At 53.6% G+C, this 18,359-nt stretch overlaps 1 protein-coding gene across 4 annotated transcripts in view; it reads left to right on the forward strand.

Moving 5' to 3' along the window:
• Positions 1-18,359, forward strand: part of MEGF11 (multiple EGF like domains 11) — a 406,952-nt gene that overhangs the window by 377,138 nt on the left and 11,455 nt on the right. Inside the window, exons 14-23 of one of the 4 annotated variants that reach the window (XM_066342091.1) lie at positions 2,957-3,103; positions 3,428-3,562; positions 7,019-7,147; positions 8,236-8,364; positions 8,852-8,980; positions 9,471-9,599; positions 11,321-11,557; positions 13,091-13,209; positions 15,355-15,421; positions 16,029-16,130. In XM_066342091.1, the coding sequence (XP_066198188.1) occupies positions 2,957-3,103; positions 3,428-3,562; positions 7,019-7,147; positions 8,236-8,364; positions 8,852-8,980; positions 9,471-9,599; positions 11,321-11,557; positions 13,091-13,209; positions 15,355-15,421; positions 16,029-16,130 (1,323 nt within the window). The remainder of the gene's footprint in view (positions 1-2,956; positions 3,104-3,427; positions 3,563-7,018; positions 7,148-8,235; positions 8,365-8,851; positions 8,981-9,470; positions 9,600-11,320; positions 11,558-13,090; positions 13,210-15,354; positions 15,422-16,028; positions 16,131-18,359) is intronic. The other 3 variants (XM_066342089.1, XM_066342088.1, XM_066342090.1) reach the window with 3 other exon arrangements.

An 18,359-nucleotide genomic window follows, 5' to 3' on the forward strand; every position in this document is an offset into this window, starting at 1 on the left:
CCCAAGGCCTCAGGACATGAGTGACAAGGGATGGAAACACAGTGTTGCATTTTCAGGGGGAGCCCTGTATTCATTCAATCAGCATTTCCTGACTCAGGCAATCACCAAGTCTTTATTTGGCGGCTGCTATGTGCCCAGCCCTGTGTCAGCTGTGAATGGCAAAACTCAAAAACAGCAGTAGTCCTGAGTACCTGTTGTGTACCAAACACTGTGCTGGGCACTAGAGATGAAAAAATGACCAAGATGGCATCCCTGTCCATTAGAAGCACCAAACAAGGAGGGTCAAAAGTGTCAGGAAACCAGTTCCTGTCTTCAAAGTGCTGGCAGGGAAGATAGGACTCAAATGTATGAAACATTCAAATAATAGGTGGTGACAAAGCTGTATGTCGGTGACTGTCAATAAGATGCTTGACTCCTTGGGTAGACACCCAGGCAGGCTTCCTGGAGAAGGAGAGCCCTAAGTAGGCCCTGAAGGATGAGGGCTGCTGAGTTGCTGCTGGCCTTGTGGCGTGAACTAGGGGTTACAACATACAGATTCTTAGCCCACCAATATAGATGTGTGGCAGGTCCTGACAAAGAAAGCATGGAGATCCCTGGGGGCTCAGAGGGGAGGGACCTGTAAGGGGAATTATCCCCCTTCACCTACAGGGGGAAGGGGGCCTAGAGAAGGCGGCTGATGAAGCTGGGCCTCATCAGAGGCTGTGGTTGGAGAGCCTCCCAGCAGGTCAGCCCCTTGGACCACACTAATAAGTCCCCGGTAGAACTGGGCACTCCACAGTGCGGCCTGAGCCCTTCTTCCCTCTTAGGTCCCAATGTCTTAAATTCCGGGTAGCTCTTAGGACATAAAAGAAGCTCAAACGTGCGCCCCACTCTCACAGAACCAGTCCTGTAATAGAGTAATTCCCAAATCCTGGAACCCAGGGGCCTTGCAGCTCCCTGCAGTCTGAGCAGAATCACCTCATCCCCGTGGGTCTCGTCTCCAGGAAAGAGGACCCCTTTCTGACACGGAAACATTTTGAGGAGCCCACATGGGAGAGTACTTTTAGTATCTATCAAGTGGGGGGAAACGATGGCCACCTGCTGCCACACATCCAGGGGCGCTTTAGAAGCAGTGTGCTCTATCAACCCCAGCAACGGCTGCACAGCGGTTTAGGGAAGAGCGGGGTCTCTGTGAGATCCCTGCACCTGGTCGGCCTACAGAGAACACCTGAAGCGCGGGAGGGCTCAGAGGTCCGCATTGGAGGGAGGGCGCACCTTTTTCCGGGGTACCCGCAGGAACAGCAGGGTCCCTCGGCCTGCACTCTGATCTGAATCCTAGGTTTTCAACAACCACGGGCAAAAGAGTTCCTTGCGGTAGATCCCGGCTCCTGGTTTTGCAGTATCATGGTTTACCTTCCCCAGTCTGCCTTCCCGTCAGTCCATGCTCCCGGTCCGGGCCTGACACTCCACGGGGAGAGACCTCCATCGAGGGGCGAGATGTGGCCAGCAGATTCTCACTGGGGAAGTATCCCAGGCCCTGCGGAGAAGCTCCCCCCTCACCCTCCACGCAGAGACCAGTTTCCTGGGGAGGGCCGTCTGAAGCCTGGAGCCCGCTGGGAAAAGGAGCCATCCCAGGGAGGGCGTGTGGCGCTCGGCCAGACTGAGCCTCGGAGGACGAGTGAAGCCGGTTGCCTCCCCCGCCTTTCTGCTCTGTCCAGCTGTCCTGCCCACCCCCGCCTTTGCCCACCAGCCCAGGTGGGCTTGTGCGATTCCAGCCGACCTCTAAATTGGTTGCACTGCTCTCCCACCGCTGCTAGGACTGGCTCTGTTCAATGGGCCTCAGTCTGCCTCCCTTTTCTTTCCCTCAAAATCTCTGTCCTTATAACAAAACAGACATGATACTTAAACTAATTCTGCTCCTCTCTGAGCTTCTGATATTCACCTTCCAAAGCCAGTAGTTCTCCAAGGCCCACCGGTCCACTCGCCTAATTAACACACGTGGGACCGGCAGCCTTTGTGCCTGGGAGCAAGCCGCACCCCAGAGCTGGGCCTCCAGCCTCGGGCCTGGAAAATTCCGTCTTAGCCTCTGGATGTAATCACCCCCAACACATATTTCCTCTCTCTCAGCTCAGAAAGAAATGTGTAGGCCTTGCTCCTCTTTCTCTTTGAGAAATTCCATCCACCCCCCACAGGCCACCGTTTGTCAAACTGAGGGTCATTAAATCCATTTGTTGGAACATAACTAGCTTCATTTTTTCTTAATGTATAGCATATATCACAGGGCAGAGAAGACATCAGAGTGCATCATACACAGTCCATGTCATTTTTCAAAGACTTGGTTTCTGTTGTATGTGTGTATGTGCACGTAATATAAAATACATATTGCACTGAGGACTGTGGTCAAAAGAATCTGAAGAGACCCCGCCCGCCCGCCCTGTGGGCCCTGCCCGGGAGCTGGCTGGCCGCCGCCCAGCGGGAACCAGGGGTTCCTGGGCCAGCGAGGCCAGGCATGCGGCTCCCTGCCAGCTTGTGCAGCCCCCAGAACAGCACTCACTGGCCCCAGAGCTGGTTTTCCCCGGCCTACCCTCGGATACTAGCTACTATGTCAAAAATGAAGGAGGGCCTTCGTGACCTGGTCCCTTATTCCCACAATCTTGCCTCGTCTCATTTTATACTTTGCGGTGCAGCCACACGGTACTATTTTTTCTTTCAAGGCATGATTCTCCTGCCTCCTGTTCTCTGCGCACAGGGTTCCCTTTACCTGGTCAGTTTCCCCGTGGCCCTTAGGACCCCGTTTCAGCATCACCTCTTCCTGGAAGCCCGCTCTGGCAGGCCAAGCCTTGGCTGTGCTTTTCGTCCACATTCCCAGACACACTGGTGGCTTCCACTCTTCACACTGCACGGTACCCCTTCCCCACTGTTCTTTTGCTGCCCTCACCCCTCTTACCACTGACCTGAGCCTGCTTCTGGCCCACAGGCATCCGCTGTGACAGCACGTGTCCGCCTGGTCGCTGGGGCCCCAACTGCTCCGTCTCCTGCAGCTGCGAGAATGGCGGCTCCTGCTCCCCAGAGGACGGGAGCTGCGAGTGTGCCCCTGGCTTCCGAGGACCCTTGTGCCAGAGAAGTAAGGCCGAGCCCCACCCACCCTCCAGACTCAGCTAGTCCTCCCTGCCCCTTCCCAGTGGGAACGAGCCTGGGCTCTCAGAGCCAGCCCCCATCAAGTCCCTCCCTCTAGTCCCCTCTCTCCCTGGCTTTTCCGCTCCCAAGTTCAGGGCCTAGCCCAGTTCCCCAGTGGAAACAGGACCAGACCCCAGCTCCTCTCTGAGACAGGTGTGGGGTGGGTGTGGCTCTCCCCATGTTTCTGAGGCGCCTCCCTTCATCACTGTGTGGGACTAGAGGGGTGAGCAGGCTGGCTGGGGCCCCTGAACACATCTCCCCTCACCCCCAGTCTGTCCCCCTGGGTTCTATGGCCATGGCTGCGCCCAGCCGTGCCCCCTCTGCGTGCACAGCAGCGGGCCCTGCCACCACGTCAGCGGCGTCTGTGAGTGCCTCCCCGGATTCTCCGGAGCCCTCTGCAACCAAGGTACTGTCTCAGGGGCAGACGGGAGCCAGGGAGTTGGGGCGTTCTGGGAGGGAAGTGGCCGGGAAGGAAGGGTTTGGGGAGTCTCCTCATACTCCATGGAGGCAACTGCTTGCCTCGTCAGGGCTTGTGTTCCACCTCTGTAAGGATCGGGCACCACAGGCACGAGATGAAGCCACGATGCAGTTCCATGCACAGGCTCAGAGAAGTTCAGTCTTTTCTCTGTGGTCTCACAGCTAGCACGTGGCCGGGCAAGAAACAATTCTGACTCCAAAGCCCATGCTAAAGAGACGAAACAATGAAATAAGAATAGGTGAGGTCCACGTGGCTTGTGTGAGAGCCCAGTGGTCAAGCTGCGGGAACTCAGGGGAGTGGGCTGCGGCTCCAGCAGCAGCGGCAGCCCGCCAGCCCCCTGCCCTCGCAGTCAGGCCAGCACCACGGGTCCGGGGCCCACGCCACCCTCTCTCCTGGTCCAGCCGTGAACCCTTCACACCACCAACTCCAGCCAGCCTCTACCACTCACCGGGAGCTGAGAAGGGGGAGAAAGCGCATGGGCTTTGGTGTGCGGCTAAACTGGCTCTCTGTGGAGGAGAGCCCCGATTTGTAACATTTGCAAAATTTCCATGATAAAATATTCCCACCATGGCTGAGTCCAAGGTACCAATGGTTTAACACCAGTCACAGAAATCTTGAATACTGAACAACCGTGCTAAGGGAGAAGCTGGCTTCAGCCCACACTGTAGCTTATTACAATCCCTGGCTTATTACAATTCCAGGGCAGCATGCATTTGGGGGATGGCTCCACGCTGTGCGGGACTTCACTGGGCCTTAGCTTGAAGGGCAGTGAAGGAAAAAGGACACTCAGATAGAGGAAACTGCCTAGGCAAAGCACGGGGGAGTGGACATGCGACCGTCCAGCAGTGGGAACAGCTGAAGGATGGCGGAGCTGGGGAAGGAAAGGGGCCGAGAAGGTCATCAGGGCCTTCGGGACAGCTTTAAACACAAGGTTGCAGAATCTGCACTCTAACCTGTAAGGAGGGATCTTAGATGGAAGGTAAACTTAGAGCTAAAAGCTACTTCAAGGTCATCTGTGCAAGAATCTCATCTGGCCTCTGCTTAACTACTTCTATTGAGAGCTCACTACCTCCCAGGGAATGGATTCTTTTGATGAATAATCACCACTGGGCTATTTTTGTGAATGTGTGGGCCATTAACATGTCTGAGTGAAAAGTTTACTCCATGATGCTCTGAGGTCAGGAGAAGTTTGGGCCCCAGGGAAACATATGTGACAGTTTCATTTGCTTGCAGCCCTCCTAGGACAGTTTAATCATAACCTGACACACCGAGATTTACTTATTAAACATCAGAGACCCGACCATCAATACAGATAGTCCGGGTCTAATTTAGGACCTAGGCAGCCCGAGGAGTAACTCTGAGATCCTGTGATGTCTGATTTATCGCCCGCTGGCCTAATGAGTATTTTCCACATATAGATCTAATAGAGTTTGCTATTAATGGCAACTGCCCTGGTTAAGTCTCAAACCTTGTAAAAAATTGAACTGACACTTTCTAATGACCAGCTTTCCAGTGAGTTACAAATTACAGACATTGCTTATGCAGAATCATTAAACATAGATTAAATATAACCAGATGTTTTTTTTGCACCAGCCCCCTTCTCTCTTCTCCCCCCTCCCCGCCTTGCCTCTTGATTCAACTAAGTCATCGACCAATTAATGTATTAGCCTGATCACATTAGCAGCTCTGTGGGTGAATTTGTCAGCCTTGTATATGTGAGAAAGACTTCAAAGATAAGACTGTCTTGTTTGAGAAGCCCAGAGTTGGTTTTGGAGATGGGGGCAGGTGGAGAACCTCTGGCCAGGACTGGGGGATGGGTTCCCCAAATCACGCACCTCCCAGAGGAGGCAGGGCTACATGCTTTTCAGGAGGCTGAAGCCAGAGCCTGAGCTGCCAACAGGTGAAATGTGTCATCCTGCTGGCAGTGGGCCTGTCTTGGAAGGAGTGAGGGGTTTTGCCAGGAGCACAGAGCCCCAGTCAGCCACCTGCCCATAGCTATTAACCCACAGCCTGCAGCCCTTGGGTGAGGCTTATCATCTCCACTTCAAAGATGAGGAAACACTGAGAGGAGGGATGTGGTTTGCTCAAAGTGGCAGAACTTCCCAGCTGTGTGACCTTGGGCAAGTTACTTAACCTCTCAGTGCCTCAGTTTCCTCCTATAGAGTTAATAAAAGGAATAATGAAAATACATAATGAGAGTATTACAGGGTTAACAGAACTTGTATTTGTGAAGCACAGAGGTACTGCAGAAGTGTTCTTTGAATACATGAATAAAACTATGACCCAAACTCCAGGGTTTCGACTAGAGCGCTTGGTATTAGGTGCTGCCTTTATTATTCGTTTCAACCGCTGATCATGTCCAGGAGAGGCAGAGGCACCAGGTGCCCGCAGTCTGGTTGGGGAAGGGCTGGCAATTTGAGTGCCAGGCAGTGTTGCATAAAGGAGAGTACAGCCCAAGGTTTGAGAGACCTGGGCCCTGGAGAGGTTGCTTCTCGTCAAGAGTCAAGACCTCCCTATGGTCCTCCATGTGGCTCAACCGGCCGAGGGCCTCAGGGACTCAAGGAGTTCCTCCCCCATAACAGGAATACAAGGAAGCCTTCTTAGAGGACATAAGGGCACCTGGAACTGGGCTTCCAGGAGAACGGAGAGAAACTCAAAGGGCCAGGAGTTGCCAGCAGACCCCACTGGAAGGTCGTTGTTCCTGGGGCCTATTTTAGCCATGTTGCAAATTCCTGAGTGTTTGCTGCGTGCCAGGCACAGTGCTGGGCACTCAGACCCAACAAAGAACAAGAGAGCCAGGTTCCTGTTCTCACAAGGCCTGTAGTCTAGAGAGGAAATTCTGAGCTCAGTCTTTCCCAGTAGACTTGGAGAGATAGAGGAAATAGGTGGACAGGAATAGATATTCAGGGCCAGTCCTCCAATAAATGGCAGACAGACCTGCCACCTGCATCGGTCCCTCTCCTTCCAGCTACATTCTCTGCCCTCACGGCTTTGGGATCAGGGATCAGTGATCAGGCAAGTGTGTGGTAATGGAGCAGAAAGCGGTGGAACAGGGCAGGGAGCCTCGGACTGAGGGCAGCCATGGGATCCCTAGACTCTACTTGTGTCGGTGAGACCTCAGTCAAGTGACTCTCTCCCATGGGCTTCAATCTGTTCCTCTGTCAGAGGGGACCATTAATACAGCTTTCTAAAGAATGCAGCTGTGGGCACAGGGGGGCAATCACTCTTGTTCAGATGGAGAAGGGCCCAAGTGGGCAGTTCCCAAGCAGATCCATGACCCAGCGTGGTCATGGCTGTGGCCAGGGAACCTCTGAGGATTGCTGCTGTGGGTGGTGGCCTGAGTAGTGGTGGGAAGGCAGGTGCCAGGCCGTCCTGTGCCCACAGTGTGTGCTGGAGGGCACTTTGGACAGGACTGCGCCCAGCTTTGCTCCTGTGCCAACAACGGGACCTGCAACCCCATCGATGGCTCCTGCCAGTGCTTCCCCGGATGGCTTGGCAAGGACTGCTCACAGGGTAAGCTGTTGCCTCCTGGGAATGGCCCCTGATCCTAGGTAAGGCCCCCAAACACCCCACTCCTTGCCCCTGGTGCGTGTACCTCCCAGGGCTGCAACCTCCTTCTGCTGATAGGAATGTCCACCTGAGTCCCACTTAGCTCTCTAGCTAACATGATAAATTAGGATTGATCACTGGTATTATTAACTGCCAGCATCAAAGGTATTGATATTGTTGGTAGTACCATTATGATGACTGAAAATTAATATTCCATAAGCTTCTGTGCAAGAAGTAGCCCCTACATTTGGATGGAGAGGAAGAGGGGGCAGGGACTGGCATGCTAGAGTTTGGGAATAGGGAAGTGAAGTGATGGCAGTCACTTTAGAGGGGTGGGAGTGTCCTCTAGTGCCTTATATGAATGTCCTGGGCACCATAAACCTAGACAGGACATTATAGGGGCGGTTCATATAAGGTGTAGCGAATCTAATATGGAGGAAACAGGGACCTACCACTCCCAATCTCAGGGCAGAGACCCAGACTCTACCCTGTGTAGCTCCTAGGCTGATGGGCGAGACCCAGCCAGTACCCCTTAGGGAGGTCCCAGTTAGATGGTCTGGCCTCCGGGAATTTCCATTCTGATGGAGGAGACACAGTGCCGTCCTCAGGGAGCTCGCCAGCCCAAAGAGCCAAGTTCCTACACTGGAAAAGTTCCCATCCTCGTGGGGAGGGCAGCAGTGGGTACACAGTAAACTGCAATGCTTACAGTTTATCCCTACACACACACACACACACACACACACACACAGACTCTCTCTCTCTCTCTCTCTCTAATCAATCAGTCCCCTGAGAGGGAAGGTTCAGGAGCCCTCAGAGCTGGGAGAGTGGGCAGAGAATCTGGGTTTAATAGGAATCCTGGGTGACTGGGCCAAGAAGTGAATGGAGGAATTCTGGGAACTATATGGTAACCCCCCCCCCCCCAAAGCCAGGAAATGACACCTGGGTACATCCTGGCATCTTGGCTCTGATGTGGACTCTCCCTTCCTCTCCCCCTCCCGTTCCATCTGCTTCCCTCTGCCTTGCCCTCACCCTTGCATCCCATCCACCCCCAGCTTGCCCACCTGGGTTCTGGGGCCCTGCCTGCTTCCACACATGCAGCTGCCACAACGGGGCGCGCTGCAGCGCTGAGGATGGGGCCTGCCACTGCACCCCTGGCTGGACCGGACTCTTCTGCACGCAGCGTAAGCTCCGCCTCCTGGCCTCCCAGCTATTTAGATAGAATCTCATGCTGCGGCCTGCTGGCTGCTTAGGGCATTAATGGTCTAGGGCTTCGGCAGAGGGAGGAAGCAGGGCCCTGGGGCTGGGAGGCCCCATCCCCGATTTAGGAGTGAGGAGCTTGGCTGGTTGAATTCTGGTGTTGATAAACCCAAAGTCCTAGAGGTCAGGGCTATAAGGTTCCCCAGCATTCACTTAGACCAGCCCCCCCACTGGACAGGGGGGCTGAGTGAAGAGGAGAGGCCTGTTACTACACAGCCAGGAGATCCCAGCCTGCCTTCTGGTTCCAAGGCACCTTTATCCAAAGGACTCCCCACCCCCTGAGGGTCCAGGGCATGGAGACGGCCTAGGTGCACGGTCACACCAGTCCTACCCCATGCTCCGAGAGAGGTGGCAGAAGACAGGTTTGGTCCCGGCTGCACCTCCGCAGTTGCCCCCACCCTGTTTCTCCAGGCTGTCCAGCGGCATTTTATGGGAAGGACTGTGGGCGCGTGTGCCAATGTCAGAATGGTGCCAGCTGTGACCACATCAGCGGCCAGTGCACCTGCCGCACAGGCTTCACCGGGCGACACTGTGAGCAGAGTAAGCTGTCCCCTGACCCAGGGCATCCGTGCCAAGCCTCAGCCTCTTTCAGGGGAAGCCTCCCCCTTTTCAAGGTCCACCCATTCAGGGCCCTGCACACCCTGCCCCTTTAACTTCTGGAAAAGGGCTGCAGGTCGTGCCTACACTGGCATTTTGTTTCTTCCTCCAGTTATGTGGCATGGGGACTGCTGAGGCCCAACAGAGGTCCGGGGGTAACGAGGGAGTAGAGGGAGGCAGACCTTGGAGTCTTCTGTGAAGCCCTCATGGCACCCAGCTCAGGGCCTGGCATGTGGAGGATGTTGTAAAAATGTGTCAAGTGAGGAGGAAATAGGGGTGTGTGTCCCCACTCAAGGCTGTCACCCCAGGATCAAAGCACAGCAGGAGCTACAGAGGAGGTTTCACTCTGAGGCAGAGCTGTCCACACATGGGGTGGGAAGGGGTGGGGCATGACTGCATCTCACTAGCTACCTCAACTCCTCATTTTGCACAGGATGCGCTCCAGGAACTTTCGGCTATGGGTGTCAGCAGCTATGTGAGTGCATGAACAATGCCACCTGTGACCATGTCACTGGCACCTGTTACTGCAGCTCTGGATTCAAAGGAATCAGGTGTGACCAAGGTAATACACAGATAGCAAGGCACTGTGGAGAGGGACACACAGAGGCACTCTAGGGAGATTCCAATGGGAACAACTGGATTGTATAAGCACGCTGACTTTAGTCACATGTGGGAGGAGAGCGGGGAGGGCTGTGGAGGAGGAGGAGGCGGCTCCAGGTGCTGGAAGGCAGGTGGGGTGGGCAGCCTGTCTTGGCTTCCCTGTGCTCATCGTTGGCAAGCTTCCTCTGAGCCAAGCAAGGGTAACCACAGCTAGTGCTGTGGAAAGGTCACCAGGCCTTCTGAAGATCTGCCCAATTCTGGTTCTGCTAACCTTCTAGGTGTCCTTGGGCAGGTCATTTGTTTTTGCTGGACCTGTTGCTCCACATGCAAAGTGGAAAGAGTACAGTGATCATCGTTTTCTGCCGTAGCACACGGTTCTGCTGAGAGCCAGGGAGCCCAACGGGGCTCAACCTTGGCTCCAGGTCTGCAGTCAGAAGACACTCCATAGGGCAGTTGTGAGGACCAAGTTGAGATGCGAGCACTTGATAAATGGTTTTGTATACATAAAAACCCTTTGCAAAGTGCTGCAAACACATAAGGGATATAATCCATAAGGGATTATATTACTATTGGTACTAGGAGATGGGGGATAAGAACAGGCTGTTATCCACATTATAAAAAAGGGGCCCAAGTCACACACATTGCATTCTTTTTTTTATTATTATTCAGTGAGAAGAGGGGAGGCAGAGACAGACTCCCGCATGTGCCCCTACCAGGATCTAGCTGGCAAGCCCACTAGGGGGTGATGCTCTGCCCATCTGGGCATTGCTCTGTTGCTCAGCAATGGAGCTCTTCTTAGTACCTGAGGAGGAAGCCATGGAGCCATCCTCAGCACCTGGGGCCAACACCCTCCAATCAAGCCATGACTGCAGGAAGGGAAGGGAGAGAGAGAGAGAGAAGCAAGAGTGGGAGGGGTAGAGAAGTAGATGGGCGCTTCTCCTGTGTGGCCTGGCCAGGAATTGAACCCGAGACATGCACACACCAGGCCAATGCTCTACCACTGAGCAAACCGGCCAGGCCGCACATTGCTTTCTAATGGAGGTGAGCCCACACATATATCAAGACGGGTTCTGGGGCAGTAATCCTGGGCACACTGGGTACAGCACTCATAGCCTTCATTGACAGTCTGTCATATAATACCCAACAGTCCCCTGGGGAGGATGGGATTACTATCCCCATATTACACATGAGCCAACTGGCCTCTCTAAGTCACATTTAAGTGACACAGCTGGTAAGCAGGGAGGACTGAGGGCATTTTCCCCACTCCTGAGAAAACCTGACCCTACCAATTACTAGTTGTCTGATCTTGGGCAAGTTACCTTACTTTTCAGTGACTGAGTTTTTTCCTTTGTGAAAGATAAAGAATTAAACAGTCCTTATTTCATAGGGCTGCTGGGAAGGTTAAATTAGTTAATATCTGTAATTCATTTTTGGAAGAGTAAAAGACTCAAACATTTTATTTCCCATCCACGGTCATGTTGGTTCCTTGGGAGTTCCCTAGGATGCCACCCACTTTAGGCAGTTGCAGAAACAAGCACAGTGAGGGTTGGGGTCACAGAAACTGAAGAATAAGGCCAAGACTAGATAGAACCCAGGTCTCTCAACATCAGAGGAGTCCAGGTCCCACGGGAGATCTGAAGAGCACGCAGGCTGCCCAGGCTCAGGCCCTCCCTCCACCCACAGCTGCCCTCATGATGGAGGAGCTGAATCCCTACACCAAGATCAGCCCAGCGCTGGGCGCAGAGCGGCACTCGGTGGGTGCTATCACAGGCATCGTCCTCCTGTTGTTCCTCATTGTGGTTCTGCTGGGCCTGTTCGCCTGGCGCCGGCGCCGGCAGAAAGAAAAGGGCCGTGACCTTGCTCCTCGCGTCTCCTACACGCCCGCCATGAGGATAACCAGCACTGACTACTCCCTCTCTGGTAAGGGCTATGCCCCCAGCACCCCCCCTTCCACACACATACCTAGGAAGAGCCACACTGTAACCTTGGGGACACCCACGTATACTGATGAAGGTGGGTGGTCATGCCTGCGGGATTGGCAGCTGGGGCTGGATGCTCAGACTCCCCTAGAGAGATGATGGGAGTGGACAGAGGGGCCTACTTGGGAAAGGGAGATGGGGTTCCATGGGGTGTCCTTTTCCTGGGCCTGCAGCACTGGGTGCCTATGGTTAGGAGCTTCCTTTCATTTCCCCAGCCCTTCCCATCTTTCAGCCACACAAAGCAACTTTCCTAAACTTTCCAGGGGAACCTTTCCCCAGCCTGATGCCTATGACACCTCAGGAAACTGGTCTTGGGGCCCAGTGTCCAGACCCTGTCCCAGTTTTGTGACCTTGGGTGAAGGTCTCAGAGTAACCCTCCCTAACTAGTGCCCAGTTAGGAGGGCCCTCTTAGTACAGCGAAGGGGATGGGGCCTTATTTGGGGGAGATCTAAAAGTATGGGCAGTGTCCCTCTGGCCAGGCCTGCTGGAACCCAGTCTGTCCACAAATGTGGTTGGGCATTCTAGCTGGGAGTCTGAGGGGGTGAGGGTGGCACTATTCAGCTAGATCCTTCCTCTCCCCTGAACCCTGGACTGCTGCCTAATAAGGAAGGCTTTTTGCTTCTCATTTAGTTAAACAGAAGAGCTCAAATGCTCTGAAATTGCCCATAGCCCTGGGCCACAGGAGGCGGGGCCTGTCTGGGTGAGCACAAGGATGGCAGCTCACTCCAGCTGGTTCCATAGCTCATGGTTGACCTGAAGCCTCCTGCACCTGTGACTTACAAAACCAACATCACGCCAGACCATTCCTGCTATGTGTTGCCTACCATGTGCCCAGCTCCACACAGATGTAATAGAATAGACAGATGCAGGCTTTTTCTCAGAGTCTCTGGCCTGCAACCTACCCACCCCCGCCTCAGGGTTTCAACCAAAGCAGGTATCCTCTGATGGAAAGCCCAAGCCCACAGACATCTGGGCATTCTCTTCTGTGACTACAATGAGCAAGGTTGGCCACGTTTTCCCATGCCATTCCACTGGAATTCCCCAGCCCTGTCAAAGGGCCACAGGGCAGGAAGGGAGAAGTGGGGTTTTCTTTATGGCTTCACGACTGGGATCTAACCTTGGGTGGAGGCAGGGGAGGATCAGCACAGCCCTACGTAGTGACTCAGGGACATCTGAGGCTGTCAAAGCCAACATTCCCTTATCCGTGCTCCAGCTGCTGATGCCACCCTCCACACTGGCAAGATTAACGTGCATCCTGCATGCTGCAGGGAGGGCCACCGTGAGGGAAGGGGCAATTCAGCCTCCACACACTTCTGTAGGGTTAGTGGATGCCAAAAAGCTTGGGGGATGGGGGGCTTGGCATCTCTCTCTCTGCAGAGCGCTCTCAAGGCTGCTCAGCCCAAGCATTAGTATCGGGGCATCTCATGCCAGGGGCAGGAGTATGATGGTATGTGGCACCTTGTTCTCTTCCCAGATTTGTCTCAAAGTAGCAGCTATGCCCAGTGCTTTTCCAATTCCAGCTACCACGCACTGGCGTGCGGGGGGCCTGCCACCAGCCAGGCCAGCACTCTGGACAGGAACAGCCCCACCAAGGTACCGGGCCCCTGACTCCCCAGCCCCTATCCACTGGCAACCCATTCGGTACCCCCCTCTGCCCAGGAAGGGACTGTACCCAACTCCCACCTGGAGGGTCCATGGACAGGGAGCCCACAGGTTCCATGGAGCCAACCAGCACATGTAACCAATAGGCATTACATGTAACCAATCCACAGCATCACTCAATATAACACAGACCCCACACCCTTTGTGTAACCAGTTGGTACCAAGTCATGTGATCATATAACATGCATAGCCTTCTTGTCACATAACCATGCACACCATGTGCACTCTTTTGCCATGTTAACACATGTAATCAAAACACTACACCAGATACCACCAACCGCTACAGTAGGTTACCAATACCATGTATGCAACCAGCACATTATAACCACTATTATACAGGTAATACCTAATGTCCTTGTACCTGGACACGCCATGTGTCATCTGTATACACCCCAACCATTTGTTGTAATCAGAGCCAATGCAAGGGACATGGAACCCAAACATCAGCCATGGCCAGTGTTCTCACTATGGGCCTTCCCTCACAGCTCTGAGCATAACCCTGGCTGGCAGCAAGATGTCCTCATATAGGCCCTTGGGCAAGGATGTCTCAGAACAAACGGGTGGTGAGTCCTCCTGGTCTGCCAGGACCCATACTTGGAGAGGGGGAGGTTCAGAAATGAGGACGAACAGCCTCAGGGACCACAAGGTCTTCCCGACAGGCTCACGCTGCACAGACCTCCTGACACCCACCTAAGCATGTATACACACATACTAGCAGGACCAGACTCCTGGCTTCCTGTAACGTCCATCCTGGGCCAGGAACATGGACAGGAGCACAGTATTCACATTCTAGGCCTCTGTCCCAGAGCTCGGGGAAACGTTTCTCCCTGTCTGCCCACAGAAAATGTCCATCAGCCCACAGACCATGCCTGCTGCCACAGACCTAATGACAACGCAGCCTGAACCCTCTAACACAGATACGTTCAACTCCAAGGGCAACCACTGTCGTGACAGCAGCCCAAGGCCACTCACCTCTGGTTTTCCAGATGGCAGTGCTGCACACGGGATGCCTGAGGCCTATATGCAGGGTCTGTGGCCACCGGCCCATGCACAGCCCTGTGGCTCTGACCCCTCTTCCAGGACCTCCTCAGCTCAGGCACCCATTCCCAGCTTCAGCTTCTCTGAGGAGCTGCAAGTTGAGAAAGAGGAATGTGGTTTCCCAGTAGGAGGCCCTTGATTAATTAGAGCCGCATTATCAAGGCTGCAGCGGGTCAGAGACCAAGGATGCCAGATGAGGCAGGGGTCCCTTGTCGCCATGTCATTCTTGGTCTCACTCCAATAGGAAAAGGTCGGCCCCCTCGCTCAGTAAAGTGCTGGAGTTCCCGTAGAATGGACCACTTGGTAACGCTCTTGCTCACCTCACCCCAGGGGCCCCAAGTGGCTTGGTATGGTCAGACGCCTTAGCCCGGCAGAGTCAGGACACAGGTAGCAAAGACAGCAGCTGTGATGATCAAGTTATGGGTCTGGGAGCTGAGACCCGAGCTGTAGACCCAGCTCTGCCAGACTCCTGTGCAACCAAGAAAGAGCAGGACCCACAAGCGGGATACGGGTCTCCATCTGTGAAATGAAGGCAGCCACCCTTTCCTCCGTGGCTGTTCGAATGCAGGAAGAGACTGCACCATCAGGCACCCTGATGCTTTTCTTTGGTCATATAAAAGGGAGACTCTCGCACTCAGCTCAGGTCAAGGGACAGAGGGGTCAGTGATACTGCAGGCAGCCTCAGCACGTCTGTGTTGGAGATATCTTCCTGTTGCAGCCAGAGCCCACCCGGCTGATCTCCCTTCCCTGTCAGGGCCAGCTTGGCTCAGGCCAGTTCTTGGCCTTTGGGAGGACCTTTCCTGCCTGCCTTTGCCCCACAGGCCTGGGCACCCTACAGCTTTGGTCAGAAGGGGTTGTGTCCTGCTTTTTTTGGCATAAGCCACGCCATACTTGCCTGTCATGGAACACTTAGCTCTCCCTTCCCCTCAACAATCTAGGACCTAGGTAGGCCGGGATCATCACAGAAGTGAGTGCACAGGCTGGGCAGGGGCACCTCCGGGCACTAGGCATTAACTGGCTCTCCTACTTTCCAAACAGCTCAGTAACAAGTCCCTTGACAGAGACACGGCAGGCTGGACCCCTTACAGCTATGTGAACGTGTTAGGTCAGTAGTGGTTTGAGTGTGGTCCCCTGCCATCACGTCCCACCCTGCTCACCTTCTCTATATTGAGAGGGGCCCTGCCCTAGCTCTGAGAGAGAGGGTTAGTAGATGAATGGTTCCTGTGCATGGTTTCACCCAAGGAGAAGAGGGGTGGGGAGTAAACCCAGATTTATAAGCAAATGAAGCCCAGGACCCTCTTCATTCCTTTATTAAGGAATAGGGAGAGGGTGGCTGTAACCTAGGAACAAGGGAGACAACTAGGGCCCCAGGTATGGGAACTGCAGGTGGAGGCAAAAGATGCACTTAGAAAAGGAACCCTTGCTGATCCAGGCTCTACCAAGGTATCCCTTTCAAGGGTTTCTTCCCAAGGCCTTGATGGGCACCAACTCCTCTAGGGTCAGGTGGGGTTGGGGGTGTAGAGGGCCAAGGCCAGTGGCCTCAGCTCTAGCAAATCCCCCTGGCCCTGCTGTTTCAAGCCCCTTTGGATGCTATACACGGGGGTCCTAATTCCTTTGAGCCTGCCCTACCATAACCCTCACACCCTCATCCCCTCCCCTGCCATATCAGGGCCCTGGGAATAATGGCTCCTCCCTGTCATTCCTCTCACTAGACTCCCATTTCCAGATCAGTGCCCTGGAGGCCAGGTACCCGCCCGAGGACTTCTACATTGAACTTAGACACCTCAGCCGCCCCGCTGAGCCACACTCACCAGGTTAGACACCCTGTCTCAACCTCTATCCCTTGGGCCCCTAAGGCTCTCATACCAGACAGACCCAGCACCTGCCCTACCTCCCATTCTTGAACCTTGTGCTTGACCGGCCCCCACTGGTCCCAGAACTCTCCCTACTGAACCTCCCTCCCTCCCAACATGATTAGTCTGAGAACCCAATCTCCTAACAAGTGAAACCTGTCTGGATCACCCCCAACACCCCTTCTGCTCCCACCATGGTCAGTGGATGTGGATAAACTATGCTTGGTGTTAGGTGAAGGACACACATAACTGTACTCCCTGCAGTCCACAGAATACAACCCCAAACCACTGAGAAATGACCTGAGGTTGGCAACACTTTTGGCATTCTCTGGGTCTTCTGGGTATAGATGGCAAACAGTTGGCTCTCTGGCCCAAAAGCCCAATATCCCCCAGACCTAGCAGTGGCCTAGGCTAAACTTTCCCGGATCCCAGGGTAGGGTTGTTGAGCAGAGATCTGAAGAAGTTGGGGCAGATATGTCAACCAACATCCTTTGTGTTCACATATTGGGTTCAAATTTGGTGGCCTGGGCAAGATGCAGAAAGGATACTTGAAAAGTCATTCCTGCAATGGGAGATTGTGGGTAGGAGTTATAGAAGGTATCACAAGAGTGAGTGCTATGAATGAACAGAGAATGTGGCCTCCCTGCAAGTGGCCCCTTTAGGACAGGACCTTAGCACACTGGACAACCTAGGCCTGAGCTTAGGCTCTAGCTGGTTTCTAGGGCTCAAAGGAAATAGCTCTATCACGTCCATCAGGTCTCTGGGTCCAATAACACCAGAAGTGAAGATTCCAAATTTGTCTGCTGGTTGAGTAGGCACAGGCCGCAAAGACCCTGGACCAATGCCCAGAAAACTGTGTTCTTGGCTATGGGGCCCTTTGGCAGTGTCCAGGGCATTCAATAACCCCAATAAATACAGCCCCTACCCTGAATCTCTTTCCACATTGGAGCATACTCTGCACTCAGCCTAGATTTCTCCCTGCTCTGAGATCTCACTCTTCAACCAGTGTAGCCAGAGCCACCACAGTCATTTTGTGGCTTATGCTCAAGCAGGCTGGTGGCCAATGGTAGAGGATGCTTGGGGAAATCTAGTTGCAGGTCAGCTTCTCACTGGCTAGTGTGGTCTCAGACAATTCACTGACCCCTTTGGGTCTCTAGGTCTTGTTAAATGAAGGGAAGAAGTTAACAGCCTAGCCTCCCTCCCTCAGGGAGGGCAAAAAAAAGCCTTTGTTTGGTATAAAGTGCTGAACTAATGCCAGGGATATAGACCGTTGTAGTCATGTTTCTGAAGGACACAGGTACCTGCAGGTTGTTAGAACAGCAAACTTGAGAACACCTTAGACCTGCTTCTGCTCTATCACTCAGTAACGTGTGGAAGGCAGGCAGCAGGCAGACAGGACTGGACTCCTATGTCAATTCAACTTGGGAACTCTGTGTAGAGGAGGTATGGGGAGGTATCTAAACAGCAACGGGTTGGTTTTTAGAATCAGAAACTAATGAGAGTCAAGAGGAGTTAAACTGTACTTTAGTAAGCACTGCTGCATGCCTTGTCTGGTATTGTGTCCTCAGTGAAAAACTTGGGGAGGGGAAAAAGGGAATGGCTTTGACTCTGAGCCAATGTCATTACGACCCCAACCGACAGAGTGAGTGCTATGAATGAACAGAGAATGTGGCCTCCCTGCAAGTGGTCCCTTTAGGACAGGACCTTAGCACAGTGGACAACCTGGGCCTGAGCTTAGGCTCTAGCTGGAAGAGAAATGCCATATAATTTCTCTTCTGGGATGAACTGCAGCAAAGAACCTGAGCTTGGTCCCTGAACCTGTATGTCCTGCCTATGGCTGGAGCTCAGGACCATGCACTGTGAGAGCCTAGAAAAAACTGTGACAGCTAAAAGGGGGGGAAAAAAATCCTTGGGACTGAAAAACACTGGTAATTATTTTCAAAGACAGCTTTCCGTTAGGTGTAAATGGTCTACCCAAAAGAATAAGAAAGCTTACTGTGGGGGGAAGGACTGTACACCTGTAATGATGGTTCATCAAGAACCTTAGCCACCTGTCCACCTCCCTCTCTGGGTCCCCTCAATCAAGCTTCTGATCCAGGAGAGGAGAGGCAGGACCAGAGCTGAGAGGTAAGAAACAGTCTTCAACCTTATTTTAAAATCCAGCAGAACTAGGATTTGCAACGTCATGCG

The sequence above is a fragment of the Saccopteryx leptura genome, chromosome 6 (assembly GCF_036850995.1).
Source record: "Saccopteryx leptura isolate mSacLep1 chromosome 6, mSacLep1_pri_phased_curated, whole genome shotgun sequence".
NCBI lineage: Eukaryota > Metazoa > Chordata > Mammalia > Chiroptera > Emballonuridae > Saccopteryx > Saccopteryx leptura.